The 18,134-nt window shown below is 37.9% G+C and overlaps 2 protein-coding genes across 6 annotated transcripts; both read right to left on the reverse strand.

Annotated features, from left to right (window-relative positions):
• Positions 1–567: 567 nt before the first annotated feature.
• Positions 568–7,274, reverse strand: LOC104212021 (sucrose transport protein SUC3). Of its 2 annotated transcripts, XM_009761194.2 has the most exons (14): positions 6,900–7,274; positions 6,099–6,164; positions 5,535–5,633; positions 5,388–5,452; positions 5,222–5,306; positions 5,109–5,142; positions 4,907–5,006; positions 4,591–4,666; positions 2,062–2,421; positions 1,771–1,914; positions 1,365–1,598; positions 1,173–1,236; positions 1,044–1,087; positions 568–911 (listed from the first exon to the last, which is right to left on the reverse strand). In XM_009761194.2, the coding sequence occupies exons 1-14, from the start codon at positions 7,176–7,178 to the stop codon at positions 744–746; spliced, it is 1,818 nt and encodes a 605-aa protein (XP_009759496.1). In that variant the 5' UTR covers positions 7,179–7,274; the 3' UTR covers positions 568–743. The 2 variants fall into 2 exon arrangements, with proteins under 2 accessions (XP_009759496.1, XP_009759497.1); XM_009761195.2 differs by lacking the exon at positions 6,900–7,274 and having other exon boundaries at positions 5,388–5,427; positions 6,099–6,169.
• A 1,042-nt stretch (positions 7,275–8,316) lies between these two features.
• Positions 8,317–12,456, reverse strand: LOC104212020 (binding partner of ACD11 1). 4 transcript variants are annotated; one of them, XM_009761191.2, is made up of 5 exons: positions 12,307–12,456; positions 10,956–11,095; positions 9,945–10,020; positions 9,140–9,253; positions 8,317–9,047 (listed from the first exon to the last, which is right to left on the reverse strand). In XM_009761191.2, the coding sequence occupies exons 2-5, from the start codon at positions 11,069–11,071 to the stop codon at positions 8,616–8,618; spliced, it is 738 nt and encodes a 245-aa protein (XP_009759493.1). In that variant the 5' UTR covers positions 11,072–11,095; positions 12,307–12,456; the 3' UTR covers positions 8,317–8,615. The 4 variants fall into 4 exon arrangements, with proteins under 4 accessions (XP_009759493.1, XP_070016507.1, XP_009759494.1 ...); XM_070160406.1 differs by having other exon boundaries at positions 8,317–9,044; positions 12,307–12,441; XM_009761192.2 differs by having other exon boundaries at positions 12,236–12,310.
• Between the last annotated feature and the right edge of the window lie 5,678 nt (positions 12,457–18,134).

Consider the following 18,134-nt stretch of genomic DNA (forward strand, 5'->3'; position numbering starts at 1 on the left):
TACCTTGCTTGGTACATTTTTTTAACATGTGTATAACTAATACAAGTAATGCATAGAAAACCATGGCATTAGTAATACCAACGCTATTAATGCATGCATTAGTATGTTTAAAGACAAAATTGTCCTTAGAGTTCATTAAAGCTAGAGAATATGGAGGACATTTTTGTAAACAACTATTTTTCTTAAAAATTATGCAATGCATTATAATTTTAATACACCACACCAAACAGCAGATAAGAAATAATATATGCACAACTAATGTTTGCATTACTAACACATGCATTACTAATCCATGCATTACTAATACACCTTATTCCACATTATTCTTATACATCCTACCAAACTACAATTATACACGCTTCCACAGGCGCAATGAAATCGGATACATTTTCACCACCGTATGTATATAATATCAACTTGGCTTCGTCCCTAGTGTGTGTATATATATATATATATATATATATATATATATATATATATATAAGAGTAAATAAGTCTCTAAAACAACTCCATAAGATTGTAGAAAAATTGATTGCGACAAATTACTAAAATATCTAGATATTCACATATACGAATCAACACTCCTTCCTCATTATAGATGACAATTTACATTATACAAGAACGTCAAAAATTGGGGACAAATGAATTGAATATGAGTGGAAGTATCAGATATCTTTCACTACTATGCTTTTGTTGGTTCGTTAACATGTCCTACGTGTAATGAGTATAATGAACTAATTTACTCAACCAAAGTGGAAGCCAGTTGATTTGTAATTACTTGATAAATTTGGTAGTCTGAGCATTGCAAAAATGCCAGCAGCAAGTGCAGATAAAGATGCCAAGACAAATGCCGGTACGTTCCCTCCACCAAACAAAGCATCCCATGGACCGGCACCAAGTGAAACAATCATCTAAGAAAATAGAACAATATGTCAACCTTAACGTAAATTACAAAATACAAAGAAACTTAATTACATCCTCGCATATAAATATTGCGCACACAATAGAGATGAATAGCAATAATTGGATAGAAAGACAGTTACCTGCGGTACAACAATTGCAAGATTTAGGACTCCTATTGCCAACCCTGCAAAAGGCATACCAGTTTCAAATAATATAATATAAGGCCTTATCGTAAGACATGATAATATTTTAACAGATTGAACAAACACCTTGACCACCACCAGCATCAGCTGTCAACTCTGCTGTGATAGAGAAAGGAACACTGTAAGTGACCTGCAGGCATGTAAAGCAAAATGCATGAAAGGATGAACATGCACCCAAAAGTATCAATCCCCACAGAAATACAAGTCATATCTACTGTATGATCAGCTAATAGGTACAAAAACATAATTAAAACTTACAGCAAGAGGAATGCCAAGAAGCGAGAAAACAACCAAAGAAGCAATTTTAGTTGATTCAGTAGCTTCAATCACATGTTGAACTCCTCGCGAATGTGCACTGATAGAAACCACGCTAATGATAGCGGTGCTGGCCATGCAGGCAAATACAATGAGGTTGCTCACAGCCCAAACAAGTCTGGAACCAATCCACTTGCACATTGGCTCAATAAAAAAGGAGGTAATGCCAAGAACAACCTGCTCAGGGAGATTCATGACAATAACTTAAGACGTTAAAAACACGGGGGCAGTTATGAGAGAGAAACATAAATAAGCTCTCGATTGATCATTAATTCTAGTTAAGCTGCAAAACACCTATTATTAGATCTAAATAAAGGATAACTAGTGATTCTCAATTCTGAGTTCTTACAGAATTCAATAGCAAACCAAATGCACCTTCTCTGACACCTTGGTTATATGCTTTTACTTCAGCTGCTTCTCCTTTCGGGTCCCCGTGATAGACTTCTCTCCCCATCCAATCCGTGTCAAAGAGGAAAAAGGGAAACCAGGACAACTGGTTGAAAGAACATAAAGATATATAATTAGCGGCAGTGGAAAGATCATGAGAAAAATAAAGAATAAAACTCATAGAGTATAGCGAAATGGGAAAATTGTACAGCTAGTTAAAAGCTTAAATCAGAAAAATCAGAAAGTTACTCACCCAAGTCAGAGCCATGACAATGAGAACCGAATGCATTGCGGGAGGCAAATGTCGTAAGCTGGTCAATAGATTGACCAAAACCGCTCCAGGGCTATCAGTGAAGCTATCACCTTGATCCTGCTCATGTCTCTGGTCTTCATTCTTTGGACTATTAATGGTTACATGACCCACCTCAGATTCATTATTGGTCACATTATTTATAGATTGTAACTCCGTTTTTGATTGAGAAAGGTCAAAGCTAGTATTCTGTGGACTATCCAACAGAGGAGCAGAATCTGATAAGCGATTGGTTTGCTTGAGTGACAGCGGGACTTCTTTGGCAAAGTGGAGAGTTACCAACGTGCATAGAGTCAAAAAGACCTGTTCACAGTCCAGAAAGAACTTTGAATGACAGAGAACGAGCATGAGTACTAGATCATGCCAGTAACAACACTAGAGAAGGTTTCATTTTTACTATGTTCAAGCTTAAGCATAGTACTAATTCTTCACAGTCATAACTCATAACACCTAATAATTAGAATATAAAAAGAAAAATTGTCTCCCTTAATTAGCTGATTGCGTTTAGAAATGCTAGTCAACAAAATGACTTCTGCGAATTACATAGTACTTAAAGCTCTTTAACAATATTTTAAGACTAAACACAAATAGCAGGAAAAGACACGGTCAACTTATTTGATGAACCCTTGATTCCAGGTTCTGGAATTCACAAGAAATGTAACTGAATCATGAGATATACACTGTTCAAAGGGAAACTCATAAGGTTACATTTCCTCCATTTTTTCTCCTTTTTTACCACCTCTTAAAGCCAGAATTAAAGAATTGACCCTTTCTAACTGAAAACATGTTCAGTCTCACTGTTTGAAGCATAAATTTCATTGAAGCGCATCGTTTCAACTTTCACCCATGAAGCAATAAACCCGCCTCGCATGACTTCATCACTTTAAGCAACGGTGCAATGGCTTTTCACAGCACTTATCCAATTTTAGATGAAACAGATTCACATGAAGTGGAACGAATAATGAGAATTCATATAATGTAGCACGGCAGCATTTTTACGAACTTACACCATTTAACAAGACTGGTGGGATCTACGAAAAGTGACCAAATTAGACGGAGGATTGACCGGGATTTGATCACGTTTGACCAAGATGTTGACTTGGACACTTGGTTGACTAGCATTTGGACTTCTGGAAATGTCATTCTCATGACCAAATCACTTGTGGGCCACATGTCCACCCCACTTGGGCCACACGGCCTACCTAGCTTTTTCTTTTTTCTTTCGTGGAGAAAGGCCACATTATAAGCAGCACTAAATATATACAGGTGAACAGAACCAAATAAGGAACCCTTTTCCAGTCTTACAAGGATTCTAGGAGGCTAAGTACAGATTCGGCTTCATTAACAAACTCCTCCCAACACCAAAAGGAAAACAAAAGTGACAATTAAACTTAATCTGATGGGCCTAGGCCATTAGCTTAGCGTATAAATAGGAAGTGTTTAAGGTTGACTTCAACAAAATCTCTTGTGAGAGAACCTTTTTGTGGGATTGACCTTTACCTCTTCTTGAACCTCATCTTGTTGCTTCTTAGTAAGTGTTTGTATGAGTTCAATTCTCCTCTTCCTTGGATGAACCTTAGGGGTCGTTGGTACGCAGACTACTTTATCCCACTTGGGAGGTGCGATAAAATAATATCAAGTTTGATGGGTTAAGGTGGGATAAGATGGGATATCTAATCCTGGTACAAAGTTCATACTATGTTTGGTTGCCGGTAATAAATCCCGGGATAAATGTATACTGTCAACCAAATATAGTATAAATTTAATATCACACTTTATCCCACCTTATCCCACGTACCAAACAACCCCTTATAGTTGAATTGCTAGTTAGTTGGTTGAACATATATTTTTCTTGTGTTGACTAATTGCTTCTTCTATGTGAACCAATCCTTTATTTCTTCCAATTCTATCTTGGTTTGGGCTAACTGATAGTGTTAGCAAGGATTCAAGCTATCTATTGCTTGCTTTTGTGTTAACCTAGTTAATTAGTTCAACTCCTCCCTATCCTTTATGTTTATGTTATTCATCTTCTCTTTAGGGTTGTTGGGTTTTCCATCAATTTACATGAATCTTCTGGGGTTTCTTGTAGTCATTAGCCGACCATAACTAGCTTGGGATTCGGGAGTATATGTTGTCATTGAAATTTATCCAATTTCGGAAAGCCAAATTTCAACAATAGTATATCAGCAACTAGCAAGAGACAAGATGCATAAGAGGACATGATTAATGTTTTAAGACATTGTTTAAAAAAGATGCTTGAGGAATATCTTTATTAACTAAGGATGCAGGATGTGACGAGTAGATCCAAAAACTCCCTTTTATGTTCTTTTAGCAATATTTTTTGTCAATGTACATCCATAAAAAATGTAGAATAAAACATGTCGAACTAAAGTAGAAGATCCCATAAATCAAGATTCAAAAATAGAAATTACTATATCTATGCAAGGGCTCTATCGAGGACAAATAACTCACCACTGCAACTAAGAACGCTGCTTTGAGATTTCCACATGGCTCACAACAAGCTCTATTTGTCAAAAAGGGAAACCATCTGTCCAGACACAAAGTTTTGTCAAAGGCTACTTTAAGCATGTAATGATTTTGTGAACCAAATCTTAATTGAGAAAACAATTTTTTGCCACTAAAAGAGTAACAAATTTCAAAGTGTTGACCCTTAAGAAGAATGCTGAACAAGTGTTATTGTTCAAGCAGGATGTGGACTATCTTTTCATATAAGCATATACACATATAACATCACCATGTCACTTCAGATACGCAATAAAAAACCAACCTGTGCCAACCTCCACTGGCTCCAGCAGAAAATCCAAGAATGTTTCCAACAGCCATCCAGGAGCAGAACACAGCGTTTGCAGTATTTCTTTGATCAGGACCTACAATCAAGTTACAAAGACATCTGGATAACTCTCAACAAAAGGAGAACTGTATCAACTAATTGAAAGACAATTCTCCCTTCCATCTAATGGAGCTTTTACCTGACAAATCTGCCAAAAGAGCTCGAGCTGGACCCTGCCAACATAAAACAATTATGGTACCATCTATTAGAATCATAACTCCTAGCAATAGTATTAAACTTTCAGATGCTAACCTGCACAGTATTATTAGCAAGATCGAGCATCCAAAACCCAACAACGAAGACAATAGCCGCTCTAGAGCGAGTGCCTTTGAAAGTGCTGTATTTTCAGACATTAATCAAAGACTTCACAGCTTATTCAGATAATACCAAAACTACAGGACCAAGAGAAAGAAAGAACCTGCAATGCTCTTTTGTGTCCCCCAATAAGTATCCTATGTCTGCAGAAAACCCGATAATTATCACCTAAATGACAAGATTAAGTTCAGCCAATTTAACTGGAACCAATTAATTCAATATAGGATAAACATAACTTCTAAATGCTTACAGCAATAGATATCATGACAGCTCCAACAAAAATGAAAGGCCTTCTTCTGCCATATTTCGAATGACATTTATCACTCCATATACCTACACAAGGTTGTACCTGAAAGAATGTCCAAGAAGAAAAGCTTCTAAGTTGAATAATCGATGGAGCTGCAGCAAAACTTCTCCACATATTTTGTGTGTAGCATATATCTGGCGACATTAATTTACTGAACAAAGGACAGACTTCTAGTGCTAGGAACAGACAAATTTTGCAGAGCTCCAAAAGAAAAAATTGTAATAGTTCAACAAGCCATATCTGCTAGGTTAAGTACCAGGGCTGAAGTCTTAACAAATTTTTGTTTAACGAGTTAATAAGATTTCAAAGTGTTGGAGCTTTTATGTAGTTGGCTCTGCAGGTGCAAAGGTTATCCCTATTTTATATCTTCAGGAATTAATCTCAGTAAAGCTGTTCTCACATCTCTGATCCTAATTACTGCCTTTCATCGTTTTAGATGGATGTTTTACCAAGTAATCTGCAATAAAATGCCATGATATTTCATATCAAATTGATTGTGACACCTACCACAAGGCCTGTAATAGGACCGCAAAGCCAAATAAAAGAAGAGAAGGCATGCTCTATGCCAAGTGTCTGCAAAACACAAAAAAGAAGAATTTTAGGCAAAGAAAAAGCTCAAAACGAGAAATAGGCAAAATAAAACCTAAAGCCACTGAAAAGATAGAAAATTGTAAGAATTCATTGCTCGAGGCTAGCGGAAAGCTGCTATGGCTTTTAAAGACCATTTCTGCACATCTTCGGATCAATATAATTGCAACTAAGATTACAGAAAAATCAAACCTTCTAATTTTTGGCATGAGCAAATTCCATGCCAGCCATAATGACATGAACATGATTTTGCTTTCTGTTTCTCTTATTTACTTAAAAACAAAGTATCAACTCTCAAAGGCGACATATCAAATGCAAGCTGTATTTAAAAGCCGTTAAGCTATTAAAGAGTGCTATTTGCTGAAATATTCAGTGTGACCTCTTATAGACTAAAATTGTTCCCTTATAGAAACCGAAATTTGGTACAGAAAGAAACTGTTCTCGGATGTACAGCTTTTTACCAAAAATAGAAACTGACTTCTTAGCTTTGAAAATAATGTCACCTCCATTAAACGAACTTTTCAATTGTGACTCAAATGGTTCCTTTCACTACCAGTATTATAAATGCATATGTCAAATAACATCTCTAACTCCATATCCAGTCAAACAAATCAAAACGAAACAGGTACACAAGTCAAATTAACATACTATCAAACTTCAGTTCAACACTATCATATATAAAATGGATCAGAGAGAGTCGTAGCGCAGAAATCAATGCACCTGAATGTAAGGAGTGAGGAGAGAGAGTTGCAAGGCCCAACCGAACTGAACACCGGCGGCGACGGTGCAACTGAGAATTAAAGTGAGTAAACTGTTCCGTACAGGCGGCGGCTGAGGAGGAGAATGTGAATCGTGTGATTCGCCATTGGAAACCCTAGGAGGAGAAGATGAATCACTGTGGATCTCTAAATGAGTAAACCGAGATGATTCATCAACGTTAACTAATTCCACTTCCTGCTTTAAATTCTTGTACGGTACTCTTATCGACACCGCATCCATAATTGAATTTAGATCTGTTTCAGTTACAATTACAGCTACAAACTTAAATTGATTATTTTTTTCGGTATCACATTCGATCTGGAAAATGGAAATGCGTTAGCTAAGATATCAAAATTGAAGCTCAGCTGTATGAACCGTGATGGAGTGAAAATACGTCAAATATTTTTTAATTTTACAGGGAAACGACGTCGGATTGTTGATTCGGTAAGCGTTGGATTCAAAGGAGGGTGCTTGACTTTTTCCTAAAGGCAAACAAAGAAGACGTAAGACCACCGACGGCGATGGGCTAGGAGGCGAGCGAGGGAGGGGTGGGGGTGGAGTCGGGTTTAAGAATAGTCTAATGTAAGAATTTCACTTTCCTTGTTATGTCATTTTGTCATTGTGGCATGACACGAGAGTCCTTTGTGACATAACAACAGGAACATTTGTAATTTTCATATACTACTTTCTTATGATATGCTTCTGAATAAGACAATTTAATAATATGCTCTTCAATTGTACAATTCAATAGTCAAAATATTATCAACAACCTAATAGGATAACGAAAGAGAATGACACAACAACATGTAATAATATAGACCTATGAATATTATTTAAAAAGGACAGTCCGGTGTACAAAGCATCTTGCCTTCACGCAGGGTCCGGAAAGAGCCGCAACCTAAGGGAGTGTAATGTAAGCAGCCTACCCTGATACAAGCATCAATGAATAATTTCACGACTCGAACTCGTAACCTATAGGTCACACAAAGACAACTTAACCGTTGCTTCAAACATTTATGGAAACATTTCAACTCAAATATTGTCCAAACACCTACTGAATTTCGTGGATCTTTTATTTTTCTTAATGTACCCATGTAAGATATGATATTGATATGAGTACTCCATGCAAATTCTTCTTAATACGCTAAAACTTAGCAATAAACAAAATTTCACACACTTATCAAATACTTATGTACATCATAGCCAGCAACCGAGTCCAGTTTACATAGAGGGATAAAAGATTGTTCATCAGTTGTCGAAAGCAGCCTCCTTAAATCTAATCTTAAAATTTGTATCTTGAGAGCAGATTCTAACAAGTCATCTTTACAAAGAATTTTAGCACAACTGCATGTTGCAAGACCAGTAAAAAAACCTCCAATAAACTGAAGAAAATTTCTGCTCAAACACGTATTATCTACTGTATGTCCTTTACAACATCGACCTGATATCCAACAAAAGTGGAAAGGAAACACCAGTCTGATTTCAGCTGAATCAATATCAGCACAATCCATTCAAATCACAACTCTAGACCACACAACCCAGAGGACTAATACCAGTGCCAATGAAAGGGATACTGCATGCGACAGGCATAAAAGTATATACTCTAGAAAACTACATCAACTAGCACTATTCTCATATAGAAGAATCTAAGCTGCATGGCAGTTGCTCTGAATCTTCTCATTTGTTAATGCCTCGGCTACCCAAATCAGCTGCAGCTTTAGCCGCTTTACTTAAAGCACCAGACATCCAAAGAGCTCCTTTGGAAAAGTAGCTACTGTTAACAACAGCACTTGCAGCAGAGACAGCAGTTCTACCTGTAGCTGACACAGCTGATCTGGTGGTATCCGATATGTGATACCTCTGATCCACAGATCTGGCCACTTCAACCCCGGCACAAAACTTGTCGGTGAGGCCGATTCTCTCACTCAAATCAGCAACCTTGGAGACTGCAGTTGCTGACAGCGCATGAGATTCGTCAAAAGCTTTGGCTTTCCCTAATGCGCCTTTTCCAAGAATATACCCTTTAGATAGCATGGTTTTAACCACATCTTGAGTCATCATCACAGCTTCCCCAGCAGAAGAAACAAAATGCTGTCCCTGGGGGTCCTGCTGGAATTATAAATCCACTCATTAGAAATACACACCTCATTCATAGAGAAACGAGTACCATACAGATAGGAAAGCAGGAGGCAAGAACATACACTTGAACGACTTTCCTCTTGAGGTCTCCATGATGAATGATCCCAATAAGCAAATTCATCTTGGTAGTGACCCCAGCTGGTTATGCACACACGTTGATCCAAAATGGTAGCCCCCTGAGAGAAGTTAGTTATAAATGAGAACCATTCAATCAAAATATACATCTTAAGGAAAAATTAGTTTGGTGCGAAAAATAAAAAATTACATCTATCAACAATAAATTATATTTATATGTAACTGAATCTAAGTGCACAGAGATGTATGCAGAATCAAAATAATACTAAGGGGTTCATTGCTTGGATTTTGAGACCAAGCAAATTCATGAGAAGCGTTACAGGAGAATAGGACATCCAATTACCGCAAAGAAGATGAGCATTTTGACCAACTATAACTGGCGATATAATAAAACAATACCTTGTCGAGCAACACCAACATTACTTTAAGCTCTATGAAAACAGCTCGAGGAAAAAGAAAGTCTTTGCATTGTTGTGACAAATGGAAGGGTTTCAAATTATTGGTCCAACAATATTTATATTGGAACTCAAACATCAATATCGAGGTCTTGCCCTCACTCTCAAAGCACATACCATTTTGTTTAAGTCCAGTAGATGAACTATTTTACATTCAACACACACAAGTTAAAAAAAAATGAAAGTAACACATAATCCATTCATTTAACACCACATGGAACCAGAATTAGCAACTGTCAAATTGTAGACAGAATGCAATTCTATGCTGCTTATTCAGAGACCTAAACCTTACTACTCACTATACAACTAAACCAATAAACCATCTGAAGGAACTTACACTCAGTAAGACAGCTGTTTCCAAGGCATGAGGATTTCTAAATGTCACATAGGCTGTACTTGCATGTTCACCAGCTCTGCATTCTCAACCACAAGCATAAACTCAATCAACGACCAAAATTTTTTATACAGTAACTTATGGAAAAAGCAGGAATGAAATACATGCTGTGTGTTATGAGGCCAACTTGGCATAAAGTTCCTCGATTACATGATTGATTTTCACAAAATAACAACAAAAGTAGTAATATTGAAGCCTAATGTGATTTGTAAACAGTTGGCTGACTCAAAAAGCTCCTGTGAGGTATAAGACTTCAGTGGTGCTCCACATTTCTTCAAATTACAATAAAAATAGGTATCAACAAAAAGGCTGTGCAAACACTACTCTACACACATATTGTACTTTGGAAGGGTAAAGAGAAAGTAAAAGATAAGTACCATAAGTGAAATTTTTCCTGCTTTTCATTTGCTAAAGGACATAGCGACAATACTGGATTCTCAGAACAAACAATGAGACATAAAGATACAGTTTTGCCAAATAATCAACTAATTATGTCACAGACAAGACCAAATTATGAACAGATATAGATGCATATCCCCGAACACCAAATCCCTTTTGTTTTGCTCAACCTACATATGGCATACTTGCTCTATCCTGATACAAACATTTCAGAAGATTCAAAAGCTTTCAAGATTAGAAAAGAAAACAAGATAATAACCCAAGAAACAATAGTGGCTACAAAACTTGTTTATCGTACGTATATCAAGCTAAGTGTATTAGAAAAGATGATCTTACATTGTACGTACAATACAATTAAGGGGTCGGTTTGAACTTTGAGGGATTTGAAGAAATTGAAACAAAAGAAAAACAAGGAAGATACATTCGTGAGTTCAAAGATATAACTCTACTCATAATTTCCCTTCCAATTCGTTTCTTTTCATCCTAAACCATTGACACGGAAATATAGAGTATGAGTGATAAAATTGTAAATGCACTCCCAGATATTAAACACACCTGACAATCTCAACATGTTCAATTGCCCCACAGAAACCAAAGAAATCATGAACATCCTTTTCAGTAGTATTAGGAGAAAGACCTGTAACTTCTGCTGTATAACCCCCTGGATTCATATCTGCTGATTTAACTCTGCTTTACTGAGAGCAAAGAAATTAGGCATCAGATAAACTGAACTTTATACAACTTAGGCCATCGGTATACCGTACCACCTTTCAGGCCCAAATATTATTTGTGATATATGCACAATAAGAAAATAACCATAAGCATCAGCAAAAAAAGTAAAAACTCAGAACATTCACACATCTACTAAAGAAGCTCGCTAAACTAATAATCTACAGAAGAAGAAATCACATCCTAGACAGCTGGTTGTTTTTATTGCACCAGCATGCATACTCATCAAAAGAGCACAGAAACCTAGGATTTTCCTGACAAAGATGTCATTATTCGATGCAAGTTAAGATTTGACAAGGTCCGTCGAATAGCACAAACCCATTACTACACACACACATAATTTTTCTTTTTACAACCGAAAAATCCCCGAGGACCGGTGACACATGGCTTCTCCACTTAAATACCATGCTTTTGTCTGTAGCAGGGTTCGAACCAGTGATGTGCGCCTAATCCACACATGCGTTGCGCTCTTACTACTAGACCAACACCCTGGGGGACAAACCACAGAAGTTGGAAAAAGAGGGGGAAATCATATCCGAGATCCAATTAAGGGCACTATTACCAAATCTCCAACTTCAATGCTTATAAACATATCCAACTGACTAAAGAGGAAACAAATGGTACTACAGCCGAGCAGCCCAAAAAGAGCCCAAATGGAGAAAGTACAACAGATTATTAACCAGTCAACATTATATTCCAACAAATTGATTAAAAAAAAGAGTACCCAATCTAGCTATCAGTAAATCGATTTACAGCAGGTTCAAGAAAACAAACAAACCATCCCCCCCCCCCCCCGCCAAAAAAAAAATTATCAACCATAGTTCTGTTTCATCCTTTTTCATAAATTTAACACTAAAATTAGCAAGAACAGCTTTAAAACCTAACTATAAAACCAACAAAGATCTCTGTATGTTTTTTTTCTTAATACCGAACAACGATTATGCTCAAATTATCAACAATTCCAATCGTAATTTAGAATTATCCAAGCATAAATGATATAAACAACATCAGTGTGATCATAATGTGCAATTACCGCACAAATTCAACCTACAAGTACTCCAATTTTATTTTTATTTTTCGCAAAGAAGAAAAAGACGAGAGAATACCTAGAAATCTAATTTGATAAATGGATTGATAAAGCTGATGAATAAATCCATAACTAAAAACTGAGACATACCTTCACTGGGTTTAGATGAAAGAGGGAAAGAAAAAGAGTCGGTGTGAAAGTGAAGCTTTCCAGTATTCAGTAGCGTATGTATGAAGTATCTTTTGTTGGTGAGCGGTTGATCCCTTTTGAAAAAGAACAAAAGCCAATAAACCCAAAATCGGTTTCCCCTTTTTATTTTCCCACTTACATATTGTTTGGATGGTTGTTACCCGTCGTATTGTATGGTATTATTATTTTATATACGATGTTTGTTTTGGTTGTTACTTAAATTTTATTATCTCGTATTGTTAAATCCGTCGTTACATAATGATGAAATGTGCTACTTTATGTAACGACTAATTTGGTATGGTCGTGTCGTTGCATTATCTTTTTATCTCAATCTCATCCTTCATTATTATTAATAATTTTATTTGATCATTTATCCTACTTTTTATATAGTAATTTTACTCTGTTTCATAATTTTTCTTTATAATATTGCAAGTTTATTCTTCATATTGCTGGTGTGTGATATCATGAAATGATGGCAAACGACACAATCTATCCAAACATTGTATTTACCAAACGATACAGTACAATACAATACGATACGATACATTATGAAACGATACGTAACAATCATCCAAACAAGTTGTTACTTGTTTGGTAATGTTAGGATTATAATATAAGTAATTCCTGAATTATTTAGTATTATTTTGTAATTAAAATATTAGTATATAATTTAAAATATGCATTTGATTCGAAATTTGATAGATTTGGATAAAAAAAATTGTTCCAATTTTGATCTTGGATATTCTAGAAATGATAATGACATTGACTTTTGACCTTAGATATTCTAGTGATGATAAACCTAACAGTGGGTATACACATTCCTAAATGTTATATCGAGAGTAGAATTTTAATCACGATAATCCAACAGCCCCTAGAGTATAACTCTTCTCAACCTAAAAAAGAATAATTGCATCAAATAATTTTTGTACTTTAAATATTTTGACTATAAACATTTGTATCATTTTAGAGCCGTTTGGTTGTTAGAAGAATAGGTTTATATACGGTCGAAATCGGATTCGTCAATTCTTTGACCAATCGAGGCTGAAACATGGCAGGTCAAAGCTCGAGCTCGAGTTATATCGAACCAAGGCGCAAAATTAGATCGTCGAGCTGATGACCCCGAGACCGACCAAGATCGAGGGAAACTTATCAAGCCAAATAACGGAAAGCCAAAATATTCGCAATCGGTCGAGGATCACGGCGGAAATCTCGGCACGTATCAAGAAGAGGCCGATTAACTAGCAAATCATGAGTTTTTTACCTTGTATAGAATTATAACAAAAGTAGAACACCCCTACTATATAAAGGGGGTTCTGATCATTTATATGATACATTGTAACACGCATAAAAGAAAGCAATATACTGATCATTTCTAGTTCTTATCACCTTGTCGTTCAGTTCTAATACTAGTTGAGACATTTCTTGGCTCGAGGGTGATCAAAATCAGAGGCTAAGGCTATTTAATTTTGTGGTTTGCATTTATTTTCTTATTATTAATTTCAATATTAATCTATCTTCTTAATTTGTATCAAGTTATATCACATATCCTTAAAATCGCGTACAAATTCAATTGTTATTCAATTTTAAGGGTAAACAGTTTGGCGCCCACCGTGGGGCTAAGAATAATAGTGATTACCTAGTACAAACTTTCATAACACATACTATTTTACACTTGTTCTTTGGAGTATCTTTGATTCCAAGACCAAAATGTCGAACTCTCAGTCAGCACCCCTACACGTTGACAATGATTTCGGCCACCACGGCGAAAGTGATAAAATAGCACCAGGGAATGACGCTCCCCCGATTGGCCTCGATGAAGTTCCGGCTGTAGATCCAATCGACGTTAGCTTACATGTAGCCATCAATGCAAATTTGGTTGTCGATCCCGATGGCAACATCAGTGAAGATGTTCGATCAGCCGCTCAACGCACTCATGGCTATGAAGATGGCAAGATCAGCCTGCGATTGATCTTCGAAATGTTGCAGGCTCAACAGGAAGCGATAGTCCAGCTTCAAAACCAGAATTACCCACCGAGTAGGATCGATCCCGAGCCATCCCAGGAAGTTGTTCACAGGGTCGAATCGGTTTCAAGGAAATCAAACGAGAAAGAATCGGAGACCAATCCGACAATCATGGAGATTCTCGAAGAACTGACAAAACGAATTGAGTCGGGAGAAAAGAAGATCGAGAAAAACGACAAGAAGGTGGAAACTTACAACTTCAGGGTCGATCAAATCCCGGGGGCACCGCCAATATTAAAAGGACTGGGCTCCAAAAAGTTTGTGCAAAAACCTCCCCCCCCCCCGAGCGCAGCTCCAAAGCCGATCCCCAAGAAGTTCCGCATGCTAGAGATTCCAAAGTACAATGGAACGACCGATCCGAATGAGCATGTCACCTCTTACACATGTGCTATCAAAGGGAATGATCTAGAGGATGACGAGATCGAATCTGTCTAGCTAAAGAAATTTGTAGAGACCCTGTCAAAGGGAACTATGATATGGTACCATAATTCTGTTGACTTATTTGTTATGCTTGCAGATTCTTTCGTAAAGGCACACGTCAGGGCCATCAAGGTCGAAACCAGAAAGTTCGACCATTTCAAGGTAAGGCAGAAGGACAATAAAATGCTCAAAGAATTCGTGTCTCGATTACAAATGGAATGGATGGACCTACCACTGGTCACTGATGATTGGGTTGTTCAAGCTTTCCCTCAAGGACTCAATGTTCGAAGCCCGGTGGCTTCGCAGCAGTTGAAGCAGAATCTGATAGAGTACCCGGCTATTACTTGGGCGGATGTGCATAATCGGTACCAATCAAAGATCAGGGTCGAAGACGATCAACTTAGGGCTCCTTCCGGGTCCGTTTATCCTATCAGACCCATCGATAGAATCAAGAGGGATATTGACCGAGAACTGAGTTGAACAGAGAGAGATACCGGTCGTATAATGGAGATCGTAGAAGTAGCAGATCTGGGCAAAATTCTGCACGAAATGAAAGGAGAAGTGATTGAATCCAGAGCTCTCGAGGGATCATGAGTAGGAATGGCTTGGATAGACCTATCGGACCTAAAGAAGCACCACGATTATCAGAGTACAACTTTAATGTTGATGCAGCTGCCATCGTATCGGCTATCGGAAGCATCAAAGATACCAAGTGGCCTCGACCTTTACAAACCGATCCAGCCCAAAGGGATCCCAACCAAATATGCAAATATCATGGCACACATGGCCAAAGAACGGAGGATTGTCGACAATTGAGAGAAGAAGTAGCCCGGTTATTCAACAACGGGCACCTTCGGGAATTTCTGAGCGACCGAGCCAAGAATCATTTTAGAAGCAGGATTCCAATAAACAAAACAAGCAAGACGAACATCAACATGTCATTCATATGATCATCGGAGGGGTCAATGTTCTTCAAGGTCCGATGTTAAAGCGCACCAAAGTATTGGGAAAAACGGACCCGAGATTACATACCAGAAGGAACTTTATCTTTGAACGACAAGGATGCAGAAGGAATCATGTAGCCCCATAATGATGCACTAGTAATTTCTACACTCATGAATAAAACTCAAGTTAAACGTGTATTAATTGATCCAGGTAGTTCGGCTAATATCATTCGATCGAGGGTCGTAGAGTAACTCAGCCTACATGACCAAATCGTGCATGCGGCCCGAGTGCTAAACGGATTTAACATGGCTTGCAAAACTACTAAGGGAGAAATAACGTTACTGGTAAATGTAGCCGGTACGACCTAGGAGACCACGTTTTATGTGATCGAAGGGGACATGAGGTACAACGCCCTATTCTGTAGGCCATGAATCCACAACATGAGGGTTGTGCCCTCGACCCTTTACCAGGTATTAAAATTTCCAACACCGGAAGGGATCAAGACGGTCTACGGGGAGCAACCCGCCACAAAGGAAATGTTTGTCGTCGATGAAATAATTCTGATATCAATGCTCTCATCGACAAAGGAGCCAGGTTCGAAAGCAAAATAGGAAGCCAAATAGCAATCACCGATGCCAGCCTCGACCCAACCGAACAAGAAGGGGACTGACGAAGATGATGATTGCGGGGTTCCTTGATCCTTTACAGTTCCTGATGATTCCAACGCTACTAAATCAAAGGTTGAAGAGCTGGGGTAGGTCGTATTGATTGAACATTTTCCCGATCAAAAGATATACCTAGGTATGAGGTTAACACCCGAGCTCAAGAAAAAACTCATTCAATTTCTTATAGCTAACATGGATTTGGGTCACATCTCGATATGATAAGGATCATCACTACTCACAAGCTGAGCCTGGACCCGAAATTCCATCCAGTCAAGTAGAAAAAGAGACCCCAGTCCGATATCAAGCATGCTTTCATCAAGGACGAAGTAACTAAACTCTTTAATCCATCTGGGAGGTCAAATACCCGGAATGGTTAGCAAATGTAGTAGTAGTCCCTAAAAAAAGAAACAAACTAAGAATGTGTGTGGATTATAAAGATTTAAATAAGGTATGCCCCAAAAACTCTTTCCCTTTGCCTAACATCGATCGTATGATCAATGCTACGGTCGGCCACGAGATCCTCAATTTTCTCGATGCCTACTCTGGGTACAACCAAATACAGATGAACCTGGATGATCAAGAAAAGACCTCCTTCATCACTAAGTATGGCATATACTGTTATAATGTAATGCCATTTGGATTAAAAAATATTGGTGCCACTAACCAACGCCTAGTAAACCGAATGCTCGAAGAAAAAATAGTGAAATCCATGAAAGTTTACATTGATGGTATGTTAGTTAAGTCCCTACAAGTAGAGGACCATTTAAAATATTTGCAGGAAACCTTCAGTATATTGAAGAAGTACAACATGAAGCTGAATCCAAAAAAAGTGCGTGTTCGGAGTCGGATCGGGTAAATTTCTTAGGTTTATGGTGTCCAACAGAGGAATTGCGATCAACCCTGAAGAGATCAAAGCTATCAAGGATATCACGGTAGTGGATAATGTCAAGGTCGTACAAAGGCTAACCGGGTATATTTCCGCCCTAGGGCAATTCATCTCGAGATCTTCCGATAAGAGCTATCGATTTTTCTCATTACTGAAGAAGAAAAACAACTTCACATGGACCCACGAATGCCAACGGGCCTTAGAAGAGCTTAAGCGATATCTATCGAGCCCGTTATTGCTTCACACACTGAGGGCAGATGAATGACTATACTTGTATTTAGCAGTATCAAAAATAGCGGTAAGTGGAGTCCTAGTCCGGGAAGAACAAGGTACGCAATTTCCAAGTTATTATTTTAGCAGGACCTTAAGTGAGGCCGAAACTAGATATCCTCACATAGAAAAATTGGCACTCGCTTTGCTAAGTGCCTCTAGGAAACTGAGACCATATTTTCAGCGCCATCCTATATGTGTTGTGACAACCTACCCATTACGAAATACAATGCACAAACTCGAACTCTCGGGATGATTGGCCAAATGGGCCGTAGAAATCAGCGGGTACGATATCGAATATCAACCTCAGACATCCATTAAATCTCAAATTTTGGCAGATTTCGTTGCTGACTTTACGCCGATCGTAATATCCGAAGTCGAAAGAGAGTTATTGGTAAACTCATGGGCGTCTTTAGAAATCTAGACCCTCTTTACAGATGGTGCCTCGAACGCAAAAGGGTCCAAACTTGGCATCGTACCGAAGCCACCCACAGGTAATATAGTTAGATAATCCATTAGAACTGTGAAATTGACTAACAACGAGGGCGAATATGAGGCCATGATTGCAGGTCTCGAACTGG

This window comes from Nicotiana sylvestris, chromosome 10 (genome assembly GCF_000393655.2).
Source record: "Nicotiana sylvestris chromosome 10, ASM39365v2, whole genome shotgun sequence".
In the NCBI taxonomy this organism is placed as follows: Eukaryota; Viridiplantae; Streptophyta; class Magnoliopsida; order Solanales; family Solanaceae; genus Nicotiana; species Nicotiana sylvestris.